This window comes from Papio anubis, chromosome 16, assembly GCF_008728515.1.
Source record: "Papio anubis isolate 15944 chromosome 16, Panubis1.0, whole genome shotgun sequence".
NCBI classification, from domain to species: domain Eukaryota; kingdom Metazoa; phylum Chordata; class Mammalia; order Primates; family Cercopithecidae; genus Papio; species Papio anubis.
Genome location: NC_044991.1, coordinates 62,509,420 through 62,525,155, shown reverse-complemented (window position 1 = coordinate 62,525,155; position 15,736 = coordinate 62,509,420). Strand labels below are relative to the sequence as shown.

Below are 15,736 nucleotides of genomic sequence, written 5' to 3'. Positions count from 1 at the left end.
GATTTTTGGATTTGGGTTGCTCAGCTGGTTAAGTGTAATGCAGAGAATCCAAAATCCCCCCAAATCCAAAATTCAAAACACTTCTGTTTCCGCACGTTTCAGATAAGGAGTACTCAACCTGTGATGCCATTTCTCTCTATCACTATGGCAGAAATGCCTTTTAATGCCTTTCAGGGTTGCTGGAATATTGGGTAAGCCGAATCGGTCATAAGTCAAAGCAAGCCCACTCAAAGCAGTAGGGAAGATGTTTCTAGAAAATATGAAAGCTTTACTCAGAACAACCAAGTAATGCCAGTTACACCATTTTAACAAGTTGGATTCAAATTCGAATTTCAATTTTATTATAGACTTCTACTTGTGGTTTCTTCTTATGGTGTCTGGTTCTCTTTCTAACAGTTCTCACTACAGCAAATAAGAGCTTCTTTCTATAATTACTCTTTTACCTGAATTCCGAAAAGTGAACAGTAATTCCACAAGCGTTTTGTTTTTAAAGGGCTTTGAAAAAATATAGAAAGAACACAAATACTGACAATGATATTCTTGAGTCCCTAAGGTATGAAGTATCTTCTTAATTGCCAATGAAATATTAGTTATGTTCTTTAAAGTTGTATTTTTTAATATCTTAATTTTTTGACACTTGGTAATTGTTGGTATATTTGGTAATGTTTTTAAGTAGAATCTTTTCCCCTATTAAAAAAATGTTGTGCTTATGGCATTTGGATTTACAAACTTAAAGTATATGTTTTGTTTGAAAATTAGAAATTAAGAGGGAAGTCAAAACAAAAAAAAGAAAAGAGAAACATTTACAGTTTTATTCATTTCTTGGTGATTGGGTTCCACTTGGTTGCTACCATATGTTTTGTATAGGCTGTTTTTTAATGATTCTAGAGGGAAAATTGACTATCATTTGGAGGATTACTAAATCATCAGGAAAATTCCTTCACTCTTTTATCCTAAGTTAGCCTCTGATTTTTCTTGGTTCCCTTGTGATATCAACTAAATCCCTGATGTTTGCATTTTAAAACTCTTTTATAATGTGATAGTTGTACTTTCTATAACCTTCATTTTATTTTATTTTATTTTATTTTATTTTAATTTTTTTTTTTTGAGACAGAGTCTCACTCTGTTACCCAGGCTGGAGTGCAGTAGCGCGATCTCAGCCTACTGTAACCTCCGCCTCCCAGGTCCAAGCGATTTTTCTGCCTCAGCCTCCTAAGTAGCTGGGACTACAGGTGCATGCCACCACACCTGGCTGACTTTTGTATTTTTAGTAGAGTTGGGGTTTCACCATGTTGGGCCAGCCTGGTCTCGAACTCCTGACCTCAAGTGATTCCACCTACCTCGGCCTCCCAAAGTGCTGGGATTATAGGAATGAACCATTGTGCCCAGCCTGTAACCTTCATTTTAAAATTTGTTACATCACAGTATCAAAGTATGACATTCTAGTGTAACTGAGATGTGAAAATGTATGTGTAACTTTTCATTTTGAAAAACAGAACCGTTTTCAGCAATGTTGATTCAAATCAATATACTTGTATTGGATTGCACTGGCAAAATTATTTGTTTTGTGTTTTCACATGTATTTGATTAGGGAGTAAAATACCTGCATGTCTGTCCATATCAGCAGTATCAGCTATCTTTTCTCTTTTTCTTTAATGTTTTCATATATTATTCCTATGTTCTGTAATCATATTTAGGATCTTAAATGTAGCTTTTCCTTACCTATGTGAGTATCCTGGAATCATCATTTTTAAAAATTATCTTTATATGCAGTATCAGGTGAGATAAGGATAATATTTACCCAACTCAGCCACATGCCATAGAATAGGTTTCCATATGAGCATTAAGCCAAAAAGTTATTCCTATTCTGAAGGACACTGACAAACTGGAATGTATTCAGAGGTAGGCAGTGAGCCTTATGAAAGCTTTAGAAACTGTTAAGAATGGTTGAAGGAAGTAGGGATGCTTAGCCTGGAAAAGAGAAGACAGGATGATTCTTCTCAGGTATTTGAGGGGCAACTGTGAAAAAAAGAAGGTATTCCAGTGGGCAGAATAATGTTCAATGAATGTTACATGAAGCAGATTTTAAGTTTAGCAAAATAAGAATCTAACAAGAATTTTCCTCCGGTGGGATAGGTAGCCTTACAAGGTCGTTGGTCTTGTTTGAACAGAGGCCCAGATGGTTGACTGTGAATCAAGAATGCTGTAGAATGATTTCCAGTAGACAATAGAAGGTTCAAATGATTTAAAAGACCCTTCTAACTCTTTTTATTTTTTTTGAGTTGGAGTCTCGCTGTGTCGCCCAGGCTGGAGTACAGTGGCGCGATCTCGGCTCACTGCAACCTCTGCCTCCCGGGTTCAAGCAATTCTCCTGCCTCAGCCTCCCAAGTAACTGGGATTATGGGTGCCCGCCACCACGCCCAGCTAATTTTTGTATTTTTAGTAGAGAGGGGGTTTCACCATATTGGCAAGCCTGGTCTCTTGGCCAGGGTAGTCTCAGAACTCCTGACCTCGTGATCCGCCCACCTCGGCCTCTCAAAGTGCTGGCATTACAGGCGTGAGCCACCTCGCCAGGCTCTTTCAAACTCTTACATAGCTGTTAATGCAATCCTTTTACTAGATTTGTTTTTCATCCTGTAGGATGTTTAAAAATGCATCAGTTCATGGGAGAGCAGATTTTCATTTCCTAAAGCTGTTCAAGGTGCCTCTCTTTTACTCAAGTAAAAAATGATTGATGACGTCTTCTAAAGTTAAAATGAAATAAATATGAAGTCATCCAAGGACCAGACAGCTTATATTGACTGGTTGAAAATTCAGTCCCCTACCTCCTTAACTCAGATCCGTGCATGATTCTTGAAGAGGTTCTTTCCTCAAGTTATTATTTCTAATCTCTGTGTGATAGTCTTAAGGGACTTGCTTTAGAGATTTGTCCAGGAAAATGGCTCATCCAAGTATAAAGGCTTGGCCTTGCAGCAGAAAAAGTGAAGAACTATAAAATGCTCCTGATTGCCATAGCATAAGCACTGAAAACATACTCTGGCCAATCTGGTGAAGTCTTCATTGTTTGTGATGAATGCTTTTTCACAAACGTGTTGTTGGGGAAGCTTCCCTCTAAAGGAAAGTCTTGGGCCTTGGGCCTTAAAGGCAAGTCTCCAGGCAAGGTGATTAATTATGAACCCAGAGGATTTTACATCTAGGAATCTGAAGGAGACTACAAGTAAAAAAAAAAAAAAAAGATCAAGAAATAGGTGATTAGAAATTTTAAAGTTACATGCTTGTCTACAGCTGAACTGGGCCATAAGCTCTGTGAGAACAGGGATTTTTTCTGTTTTGTCTACTGCTCTATTCTCATCATCCAGATCAGTGCCAGGCACTGAGTTATGTACTCAGTGAATTATTGGATGAAGCAAGGAGCTGGGGCAGATGTCCTGAACTCCCTGTCTTAAGGATAGGAGTAGACCTGTCAAGGCCAAATTATTAGGATCGTGATATTATTAGATTATCATTAGTTTGGTAATGGCACAGACCAGTGCTTCCCAAGATGTGTTCTGTGGTCAAATACTTCCTAGAACTGCAAGTGTTAACAAAATTAAACAGGCTTTTTTTTTTTTTTTTTTGTCTGTTGATATGGTGAAACTGATTGATTTGTCAGTGTTGAATTATCTTTGCATTCCTGGGATAAATTTCACTGGATTATGATATATTGTCCTTTTAAAAATATTGATGGATTTAATTTTAAAATTTTTTTAAAGGAATTTTGCATCTGTGTTCATGAAGGCTATTGTTCTGTAGTTTTGTTTTCTTCTAATGACCTTGGTTTTGATATCAGGATAAGGTTGGCCTTATTGAATGAACTGGGAAATGTCGTTTCTTGTTTTGTGGCAGAGTTTGTGTAGATTTCGTAACATTTCTTTTTTTTCTTTTTCTTTTTTGTTTTGAGATGGAGTCTCACTCTGTCGCCAGGCTGGAGTGCAGTGGCGTGATCTCGGCTCACTGCAACCTTCGCCTCCTGGGTTCAAGCCATTCTCCTGTCTTAGCCTGGGACTACAGGCGCACACCACCATGCCCAGCTAATTTTTATATTTTTACTACAGATGGAGTTTCACCATGTTGGCCAGGATGGTCTCAATCTCTTGACCTCGTGATCCACCCGCCTCAGCCTTCCAAAGTGCTGGGATTACAGGCGTGAGCCACCACGCCTGGCTGATTTCGTAACATTTCTTTAGATGTTCAGTACAGTTCTCTAGTGATGCTATCTGGGTCTGCAGTTTGCATTGTGGGAAGGTTTTTAACCACAAATCCAATTTATTTAATAGATATAAGACTATTCATGTTATTTATTTTAGTGAGCTTTGATAGTTTGTATCTTTTGAGGAATTTGTCCGTTTCATCTAAGTAATCACATTCATTGGAGTAAAGTTGTTCATAGTATTCCCTTATTATCCTTTTAATGTCTTTAGGATATGTAGTGATGTCTGCTCTCTGATTCCTGATATTGAAAATTTGTATCTTATGTGTTTTGGGCTTTTTTTTTCCTTGATCAGTTTTATAGGTTATCAATTTTATTGAAAAAAAAATTTGTTTTTTGAGGCGGAGTCTCGCTCTGTCACCCAGGCTGGAGTGCAGTGGCACGATCTCGGCTCACTGCAACCTCTGTCTCCCAGGTTCAAACGATTCTCATGTCTCAGCCTTCTGAGCAGCTGGGACTATAGGCACGCACCACCATGGCCAGCTAATTTTTGTATTTTTGGTAGAGATAGAAACGTTTTGCCATGTTTCCCAGGTTGGTCTCCAACTTCTGGGCTCAGCTGATCTGCCTGTCTCGGCCTCCCAAAGTGCTGGAATTACAGGCATGAGCCACCACGCCTGACCTGGCTTTGATTTTCTATATTTTATTTTTCTGTTTCAGTTTTGTTGATTTCTGCTCTTTACTATATCATTCTTTCTGCTTGCTTTTAGGTTTAATTTGCTTTTCATTTCTAGTGTTTCATCATGGGTTTTGTTTAAATGTGGGCTTAGGCTGACTCACTCCCCAGATAGGGATATCTGATTTCTTTTTTTTTTTTTTTTGAGACGGAGTCTGGCTCTGTTGCCCAGGCTGGAGTGCAGTGGCCGGATCTCAGCTCACTGCAAGCCCCGCCTCCCGGGTTCACGCCATTCTCCTGCCTCAGCCTCCCGAGTAGCTGGGACTACAGGCGCCCGCCACCTCGCCCGGCTAATTTTTTTTGTATTTTAGTAGAGACGGGGTTTCACCGTGTTAGCCAGGATGGTCTCGATCTCCTGAACTCGTGATCCGCCCGTCTCGGCCTCCCAAAGTGCTGGGATTACAGGCGTGAGCCACCGCGCCCGGCCTAGGGATATCTGATTTCTATTGTCTATTTCTATATGTCCTGTTTTCCCCTGTATTAACTTTAGACTGGAAGCTCTTAAAAATATGACAGATCTCAAATTATCATATAAAATATCTTAATTACAATCAGAGATGTAATCATTCCTTAATTTGTTATGGGTATTTCTACCCATCAGAGACACTTGCTTTAACTCTAAGAATATAGAAAAATATGAACATTATATAGTTTTGGGTATAGTATGTTCTTGGTGACTTTAAACCTTAATATCATAGCTCCACTAAGTTCTAGATTGGTTTTTCTTCAGTTGCTATGTCATTCTCAGCCTGTATACATTTGTTTTTAGTCTATGCATATTTGAGTTTGTAACTTTCCCTGTTGTTTTAAGAAAAAATCAGCTTCTAGAAGCCTTGTTGATGTGCTCATTTATTTAGTTATATCCTTAATGAAATGTTTGGAAGTCCTTAAAATACCTGTTCCTGTAGTGCTGAGTTGGTCTGCAGACCTATAAGTCAACTCTTAAATAATTTATTTTTAGATTTATTTTTATTAAGGCATAATTTATATACAGTGTAATATACAAATCTTAAGTATACAGCTCAGTGAATAAATTAAAACCACCACTCATATCAAAAGCCTAAGAGAGTTCCTAGTGCTTTGGGAATAGTAAAAGTTTGATTCTTATATTTTGCACTCATTAGAAACCCTTATTTACAGATACAATGTTAATCAGCAAAGTATAAAACTAAAGAAAATCTGGAAAAAAGATACCTCTTATTCCATTGCCCAGAGATTTATAGAATAGATAGTAGTGCCTCTGAGGAAAGATTAAAGGCTTGAGGGTTTTTGTTTTATTTTGGCCAGAAGAATGTGTAATTTTTTTCTATAAAGGATTTCAGATACTGAAGAGTTAGTGTGGATAATGCTGAACAGTGATTTAGAGGCACAAATGTGGTGAAGTAGGTTGGAGTTAAATGAGAGATTTCATTTAAATATTGGAAAAGCCTTTCTGAGGTTTTCATGCTGAAGTCCTAAAATATGAAAATTGTGTGAAGTCTGTATGAATGGCTAAACTCTAAGAAAACAAAAAAATATTTTGGTTTAAATTGGTTTGGACCCTTCCTTCTAGTTGAAGAAATATAAGATTCTGTGACCCATGTCTAATGGAAATAGAACATCCACTTGGTCATGTCTTGAGTTTGGTTTTATTCTCTTTGTCTAGAAGATTAAGATTGCGGCCCTGCGCATGTATACTAGCTGTGTGGAGAAAACTGACTTCGAGGAATTCTTTCTAAGTAAGTTATTGTTTGATAGTACTGAGAAGGAGAACAAATCTACATTTCATTTTTATGATTGTGTTTTAATACGATAGGTTTTTTTAGTCCCTAGTGAAACAGTTTTTCCTGCACAAAGCATATAATCCAAACTGCCTATTTTTCTCTTTAAAAAAATTATTGTATGTATTTCTTTAGAGACAGGGTCTTGCTCTGTTGCCCGGGCTGGCCTCAAACTCCTGGGCTCAAGCAGTCCTCCCACCTCAGCCTCCTGAATAGTAGCTAGGACTAAAAGCACATGGCACTGTACCCAGCTGCTTTTCTTTTTTAATAGGGTAAACAGAGAGCAAAAGGATCCTATAAATAAAACATTTTGCTTATTTTGAAAAAACAAACAAACAAACTGTACTTTGACATTATCTCCCTTGTCCACGTGTGCATCTTTTTACATAAGAGTATTCATAGTAAACATATTCTGTTTTACATTCTGGAATTTTTTTTTGTTTGTTTGTTTTGAGACAGAGTCTTGCTCTGTTGCCCAGGCTGGAGTGCAGTGGTGTGATCTTGGCCCAGTGTAACCTCCCTCTCCACCTCCCAGGTTCAAGTGATTTTCCTGCCTTGGCCTCCCGAATAGCTGGGATTATAGGCCTGTGCCACCACACCCAGCTAATTTTTGCATTTTTAGTTGACATGGGGTTTCACCATGTTGGCTAGGCTGGTTTCAAACTCCTGACCTTATGTGATCCGCCCTCCTTGGCCTCCCAAAATGCTGGGATTACAGGCGTGAGCCACTGTGCCCGGCCAATTCTGGATGTTTTACTTAGCATTTTGACATGGACTTTTAGCCAGCTATTCCTCTTTTGTTTTTAAGTTTTGTTTTAATTAATCCTGGATTAATTAAAATTAATCCATAATTAATCCTGGATTATGATTTTTCTCATGTTAAAAGATGATTGGGTCAAAAGGCACATATAATTTTATTATGTTTACCTCATTGATAAATTGCTTTCCAAAAGGGTTTTGCTGGTTTAGACTATCAGAAGCAGTTGATTGTTATCACAGTATTAATTTTGATGCTGTAAACAGTTATATTATTAACAAAGTTAATTAAAGCAGGTACTTGTAATTGGGAGAGATTAAATCATTTCCAGTTCCACAGATTTTGGAAGGAAATGTATGCTGTGTACTTCTGTGGTAATAGTCACATCCTCAAAGCAGCATACACCTAAATGTATACATTTGAGATTTTTCTCTAGCAGCAAATATTTACATATAATTGTGTTCACAACAATGAAGAAAGCTGGATGCAATTTTGGTTATTTAATAACTATTTTTTTGTTTCGTCTTGTTTTTTGAGACTTGTTTTGAGTCTTGTTCTATTGCCCAGTTTGGAGTGGAATGGCGCCATCTTGACTCACTGCTTCCTCCACCTCCCAGTTTCAAGTAATTCTTGTGCTTCAGCCTCCTGAGTAGCTGGGACTACAGGTGCATGCCACCATGCCCAGCTAATTTTTGTATTTTTTTTAGTAGAGACAGGGTTTGGCTATGTTGACTAGGCTGGTCTCAAACTCTTGGCCTCACGTGATCCACCTGCCTTGACCTCCCAACCCAAAGTTCTGGATTACAGGTGTGAGCCATGGGGCCTGGCCTATTTTAGTTTTTAAAAATCAAATAAATACAAATTATTTTGTTTATTTTACTGTCTCAGCAGACTGATACCAAAAACTAAAATACCATACTGAATTATAATTCCAATTTAATGTCCACCTTTCATTTCTTCTTTATTCATAACCTGGAAAGAATATTTTCCTGCTTCTTTGTTAGTCTAGGATAAGTTAGTCCAAAAGGAAAAAATATTTTTTCTTTTTTTTTTTTTTTTTTTTTTGAGATGGAGTCTAGCTCTGTCGCCCAGGCTGGAGTGCAGTGGCCGGATCTCAGCTCACTGCAAGCTCCGCCTCCCGGGTTTACGCCATTCTCCTGCCTCAGCCTCCCGAGTAGCTGGGACTACAGGCGCCCGCCACCTCGCCCGGCTAGTTTTTTGTATTTTTTAGTAGAGACAGGGTTTCACCGTGTTAGCCAGGATGGTCTCGATCTCCTGACCTCGTGATCCGCCCGTCTCGGCCTCCCAAAGTGCTGGGATTACAGGCTTGAGCCACCGCGCCCGGCCTAAAAAAATATTTTTTCTCTACCTGATGAAGCTATTAATATTAGAAACTGCTTTTTTTCTTTTTCTTTTTTTTTAGAGACGATCTTGCTCTGCCGCCTAGGCTGGAGTCAGTGGCTCTAGCCCTTTTACTGCATCCTTTTACTCCTGGCTCAAGCAGCCCTCCCACCTCAGCCTCCTGAGTCGCTGGGACTACAAACACATGCCATTATGCCTGGGTAATTTGTTTATTTTTATTTTTTGTAGAGACAGGGTCTATGTTGCCCAGGCTGGTCTCAAACTCCTGGTCGTAGGCCTTAAGTGATCCTGCCTCAGCTTCCTGAAGTGCAGGGATTACAGGCATGAGCCACCATGCCCAGCCTGGTTTTTTTTTTTTTTTTGAGACGGAGTCTCCCTCTGTCGCCCAGGCTGGAGTGCAGTGGCAGGATCTAAGCTCACTGCAGGCTCCGCCTCCCGGGTTTATGCCATTCTCCTGCCTCAGCCGCCCGAGTAGCTGGGACTACAGGCGCCCGCCACCTCGCCCAGCTAGCTTTTTGTATTTTTTAGTAGAGACGGGGTTTCATGGTGTTGGCCAGGATGGTCTCGATCTCCTGACCTCGTGATCCGCCCGTCTCAGCCTCTCAAAGTGCTGGGATTACAGGCTTGAGCCACCGCGCCCGGCCTTTTTTTTTTTCTTTAAGTGCCTTCGTGAATCCGTGTGTGAAGTATTTTTCATCATGTCTTTTTGAAACCTCATCCTCAGGCTGGGCATGGTGGCTCACGCCTGTAATCCCAGCACTTTGGGAGTCTGAGGCGGGTGGATCACTTGAGGTCAGGAGTTCAAGACCAGCGTGGCCAACAGGGTGAAACCCCTCTCTCTACTAAAAATACAATAAAATTAGCTGGGCATGGTGGTGGGCTAATCCCAGCTACTTAGGAGACCAAGGCAGGAGAATCACTTGAACTCGGGAGGCAGAGGTTGCAGTGAGTCGAGATCACACCACTGCACTCCAGCCTGGGCGACGGAGCAAGACCCCGTCTCAAAAAAACAAAACAAAAACAAAAACAAAAAAATAACAACCCTTATCCTCAGACATCTATTTAATGTCTATTTTATATTTGATTCAATAAATAACTCAGACATTTCTTAGAATTATTTTGAAAGGATGTTTACTAGATATCTTTGTCTTGGCAGCTGTTCATTATTGAAGGTTCTTCAGTTAATATTATAGTATTGAATAATAAGACTTTTTACATATTTAACATATCGTGTTTCAATTCATAGCCTGTTGTAAACTACTTATAAAACTTAAGAAAAGTTTATAAATAACTTTTATACTATTAGCTCACATAGTATGCTTTTACATTTGTCTCACTTAGGAGTTACAAAATATTGTGGGCTAGGAAGGGCTTGTATTATTTTCATTTTGTTTTATTTTGTTTTCAGAAACAGTTGAGCCTCAAAGAGGCTAAGTGACTCACCCAGGGTTGCCTAGCCAAGCCTTGAACCTGTGTTGTCTGGTTTAAAATCCAGGGATTTTTCCACTATAACATATTGCCTGTGAATGAGTGTAATTGCAAATTAGAAAATGTAATACATTTTAGTATTTTCTGTATTTTGTTATATTTAAATGTAAACTATCTCTGTGAGATTTTCTATTGGTATTGGAAACTGATGTTTATACTAACTATAGTGTGTACCTATTGGTGAGCTTTGTCCTAGCTTAGCCTTTGAAGTAGTTACCTAGGGAGAAAGTAAATTTTTCATCAACGCCACTCTTCAGGTTTTCTGAGACTCAGTTTGAGAATTTACTTTTGAGACCTATAGCATGTTCATTTTTATTACGTTCTATTGTGGCCCATCTTAGTCATTTGTGGGTAGATTAAGTTTTCATATCAAACCAAAGTGCTTCCAAACTGGCTAGTGAATAAAAAGAGAACAAATCTAGAATATGCCATCTGGAGGCAGAAGATTACAAATATCTTTAAAATAATTACATTGACTTTCCTGTGGCTTGGATTCTAAAGAGTAGGTGAAACAGGTTTGAAATAAGAGAAAGGGGCTGGGTGCAGTGGCTCACACCTGTAATCCCAGCAGTTTGGGAAGCCGAGGCAGGAGGATCCCTTGAGCTGAGGAGTTCAAGACCAGCCTGGGCAAAAAAAAAAAAAAAAAAAAAGAAACGAAACAAGAGAAAGCAATATATATATTGCTTCCCAAGATTGTACTTTTTAAAGTGGTCATTGCTCACTTGGACTTGTGGTATTTTAGGGCTTAACTTTTGGAGTCCTGAGAATTTAGCCGCCCACTGTTTCTTAGATATTTTGAGGATGTCTTTTGTCTGAGCGTGTTGCACTGATGAATACACAGCGGTTTGCTGACTGGTCTTTTAGAGATGTTCTGCTCTGAAGAGCACTTGGAGCAGAGGTGGTCAGTCAGTAGAGTTCCTGTTTAATTCCACAGTGTTGTCTGCAGACTGCTTTGTCTTTAACCCTTAAGAGACTAGAGGCATTGGAGAGGAGGTTCTTTAATGAATACATTCTGAGTCTGTGGTTGAGGTTTATCACTGATACAATCTGAAATAATTAATGAGGTTTTTCAAAGATAATTTCAATTTTATTTAAATAATTGGCTGAAAACCAACAATAGTGAATATTTATTGAGTACCTACTAACTTAACACTAACCATTTTGCTAAACATTTTATAGGCCTTATCTCATTCTCACAAAAATCTTACAAGGTCAGTTATCTTGTTTTTCTCATTTTTACAGAGAAGAAAATTGAGTAGTTTTACCCAGTGTCACATAGTGAGTGAGAGGTAGAGTCAAAGTATTGAATCAGGTAGTCTGACCCCACATTAAATGTACAACCGTGTTATGCTGCCTTCCCGTAACAGTAATGAACTATTTAATTGTATAAAACTTGATGTCAAGAAAGAAAGTGCCTAGCTTCAGAAAAGGAAGCACTGAATGTGCATTGGAGCAAGAGTGTGATCGTGGCAAAATACTACAGCAGGTTTTAACTTTGAAATGTTTAAATGCATTTCACTGAACTAAAGAATCTGCTGTATTTTTGCGTAGTTCACAGTCAACAGTCATTGGTGTTACTTTTTAGGGCTTTACCCTGTGGGTTTCTGTTCTGACACCAGTGTGTATAGGGACTCAATCATATGCCAGCACTTTTCCCACCCTCAGCCCTGAGGTGACCCCAGAAGGGGAAATTGTGACCCACGTCCAGCTGCTGGCCTGTCTGTCTGTCTGTGCTTTCCAGCCCAAGAACTGATTCCCTCTCTGAGAAAATTGGAAAGGCTCCTGGAGGCTGCCGAGAAGCTTTGATGTAGAGGTAGCAATTGAACAGATTGTCCTTTAGAAGCAGCCAAATTTCATTTTCCAGATTGAAAGACAGACTTCCAAGAAAATTTTTCTTTTTAATGTTTTGTTCTAGCATCCAAAAAAGACCCAACTTCAGATCCGGGCTTGAGAGTTTCTCAGGGCTATTCTCGTCTAGGTGGAGGGTGGTTGGCCCATTCTCAGATGGCATGTGTCTTAATAGCTGTATGGCTGGCCAGACCAGCCTTCAGCTCCCTCCTGCTGGGCTCTGAGAGGAAGTCAACTTGACAGCTGCTAGGCACCTCCCAGTAAGCTCACCAAAGTATTTTGGTGTCACTTTGTGACAGACTTGGATTCAAACTGCAGCCCTGCCACTAGCTTGTTAATATTGTGGCTGCCCACATGTTACTTAGTTTGAGTCTGTTTCCTCATCTCTAAAATGAGGAGTATAATGCTTCCCTCCAGGGTTAAAGTGAGGATTGAGTGAGATAATGTATTGACATGGCTTGCAGTAGATCTGGTATGCAGATGGGCTCTTAGTGAGTGTTAGTTTCTGATAGTGGTATTAGAGAGGCTGTTAGAGCAGGATTAAGAACACAGTGTTTGGAATCAAGTAGATCTGAATTTGATCTCAGGTGTCTCTTTTCATGACCTTGAACAGCAATTGTCTTAGTCTCTCTGAGTCACTTTTCTTACCTGTCAATTTGGGATATCAATGCCTACCTCAGGGTTGTTGGGAGGATTCATTGAGCTCATGGATGTAAAGAACCCAGTAGAACATCTGGCACGTAGTAAGCCTGCAGTGAATTACAGCTCTTTATTACTGGTGCTGTTAATGTACCTCACAGGGGTCCGGGCCTATGTTTTATCCCCTAGTGACCCCTCTTTGTTATCATTTAGTACCTCGTATACCTTGATGGTTGCTGAAAAGCAGAGAATAGTGCTTCTTTCTTGAGTCATTGCCCCAAAGGACAGATTCTACCCTAAGGGCCCAAATTCTCCACTTATTTATTCTCTTTTTGCATCTTCCTCTTGCTCTGGCTTTTCTCCCTGTTATGTAATAAGGAGGGCACATTCAGTGGGAGACTCCTCATCCAGCAGGAGGCTTTTCTTAGCTGAGTGAGAATTGAGAGGCTTTGATGTCTGGGCACAGAACTAATTTGTGGGATCTGAAACCAAGGAGAAGCCCTTCCCAGTTTTGTTATTTCTGGGGGGTGATGAACAGCCTTTCACTAAATACAATATGCTTTCTTATTCAGCTGCAGCTCCTTAGAGCCCTGACTTTTTTCACCTGATCTTTTCTTTTTCTTTTTTCTTTTTTTTTTGAGACAGGGTCTTGCTCTGTCACTCAGGCTCAAGTACAGTGATATGATCTTGGCTCACTGTAACCTCCACCTCCCTGGCTCAAGTGATCCTCCCACCTCAGCCTCCCAAGTAGCTGGGACTATAGGTGCATGCCACCATGCCCAGCTAATTTTTGTATTTTTTTGTAGAGGCGGGGTCTCACTATGTTTCCCAGGCTGGTCTGAAACTCCTGGGCTCAAGCAATCCACCCGCCTCAGCCTCCGTAAGTGCTGGGATTACAGGTGTGAGCCACTGCACCCAGCTCCTGGTCATTTCTTTTGGGCAAATCATTTAGCACACCCATATCCATAGCACATTGGGTACCTTACAGAAAGAAGACAGGAAAAGGATACTAGAAAGACTTAAGCCTCTCAGTGCAGCCCAAGTGAAAAAAGTGAGGGAGTGTTTGCCTAGCTTTTCAGAATTCAAGCCCATGGAGGGAAAATACTGTAGAGTCACACGGAAGCTAGAAGGAACTATAGAAATAATCTAGGCCACATTCCGCAAGGTGAGAAAACCAAGACTCAAAGGGCAGAAGTGATTTGTCCAAGGCCACATAACAAGCTGGTAACAGGGCTAGAACTAGAAGGCTGGTGGTCAGACTGAATTCAATGTTTTGTTTTTGTTTTTGTTTTTGTTTTTGAGACAGAGTCTCACTCTATTGCCCAGGCTGGAGTGCAGTAGTTCGATCTTGGCTCACTGCAACCTCTGCCTCCCGGGTTCAAGTAATTCTCCTGCCTCAGCCTCCTGAGTAGCTGGGATTACAGGTGTCCACCGCCATGCCTGGTTAAGTTTTGTATTTTTAGTAGAGATGGGGTTTCGCCATGTTGGCCAGGCTGGTCTTGATCTCCTGACCTCAGGTGATCCGCCCACCTTGGCCTCCTAAAGTGCTGGGATTACAGGTGTGAACCAGTGCATCCATCCTTTTTTTTTCTTTTACTCCTGGCGCACTATGATTCAATGTTCTTTTATCCCATAGTCTCTCCCTATTGTTCTACTGGACTTTTCTGCAATAGCATAATCAGAGAGCGCTGTAAGTACCGTGCCTGCCAATGTTTAAAATATGGTCAGTATGCCTCCTTTAAACCCTCACATACTTATACCTTATTGTTATTTTCTAGGGTGTCAGATGCCTGATACATTCAATTCATGGTTTCTTATAACCCTACTCCACGTCTGGTAAGTGAGCAATTTAAATGAAGTCACTAAATGTATTTTTTTTTTAAACACTGTTGACTTGTAAGGTATAGCCCTCAGCAGGGCTGATTATATGAAATGGCAGTTGTTCAGGTGTTAAAAACTGTTCCTTTCATTTTAATAACTGGTGTCTTAAAGCACATTTTTATTAAAGGTCAAAGCATAGGCCCAGAAGAAAACTAATATTTGTAGGATTTTTTCAAAGAACACCTAACCCAGTGAACAATGCTATCAGTATCTCTTAAGAGACGCTATGAGCTTGGATGGAAAGTTTTCTCTCCCTTGGCTGTTTTAGGAAAGTTCACATTTACGTAAAAGTGGTTTGAATTGTGAGAATCCGTGGTCATTTTCATTGCTGGTCATCAGAAACCTATAACAAATTATAGCACTGACATTTACGCCTGTACCTCTAAAATGTGCATACAAGTTAGCTTCATGCCAGGTTTGTTGCATGTAAAAATATTTAACACCTTAAACAGTATATTTTTTCTTCAGCTGTGAAATAAGTAGCCAAAAAAAATCAATTTTTCATCTAACGTTACACAGTATTAAAGGTCAGAAGGATATAGGAGAGTCGTTGAAGTGGGGGGCTGGGGAATGTATTTATTGAACTGCCAGATCTTGGGAAAGTAAATTCTGGAGAACTAAGTTTACTACTTTGACCATAGTGAGTATCTGAGGAACATGGGAATGGCTGCCCTGTCAAAAGAACCCTTGTTTGAGACTGCCTTCAGCTGAGCCTTTGCATCGCACAACTGACTACTATATACTTTTTGGTTTTGATCACCTCTGAAATGTTTCTTCCTCTGTACTCACACAGTTACACTGAGTTTGGCTTAGGGGGCCTAAAGTGGCAGTTTATTTTATGCTTTTTTTTTTTTTTTTCTTTTTTCTTTTTTTAGACATAGTCTCACTGTGCTGCCTAGGCTGGAGTGCAGTGGTGCAATTGCGGCTTACTACAACCTCCGTCTCCTGGGTTCAAGTGATTCTCGTGCCTCAGCCCCTCTGAGTAGCTGGGATTACAGGAGCCCACCACCATGCCCAGATGATTTTTTTGTATTTTTATAGAGACAGGGTTTCACCATCCTGGCCAGGCTGGTCTT

General features: G+C 40.0%; 1 protein-coding gene across 3 annotated transcripts in view; it reads left to right on the top strand.

Annotated features, from left to right (window-relative positions):
- The window catches only part of UQCC (ubiquinol-cytochrome c reductase complex chaperone, CBP3 homolog), a 108,339-nt gene that overhangs the window by 29,231 nt on the left and 63,372 nt on the right, over window positions 1-15,736 (top strand). For all 3 annotated transcript variants that reach the window (XM_021944139.1, XM_031655985.1, NM_001169092.1), the window contains 2 exon segments: window positions 6,571-6,643; window positions 14,558-14,615. In XM_021944139.1, coding sequence (XP_021799831.1) covers window positions 6,571-6,643; window positions 14,558-14,615 — 131 coding nt within the window.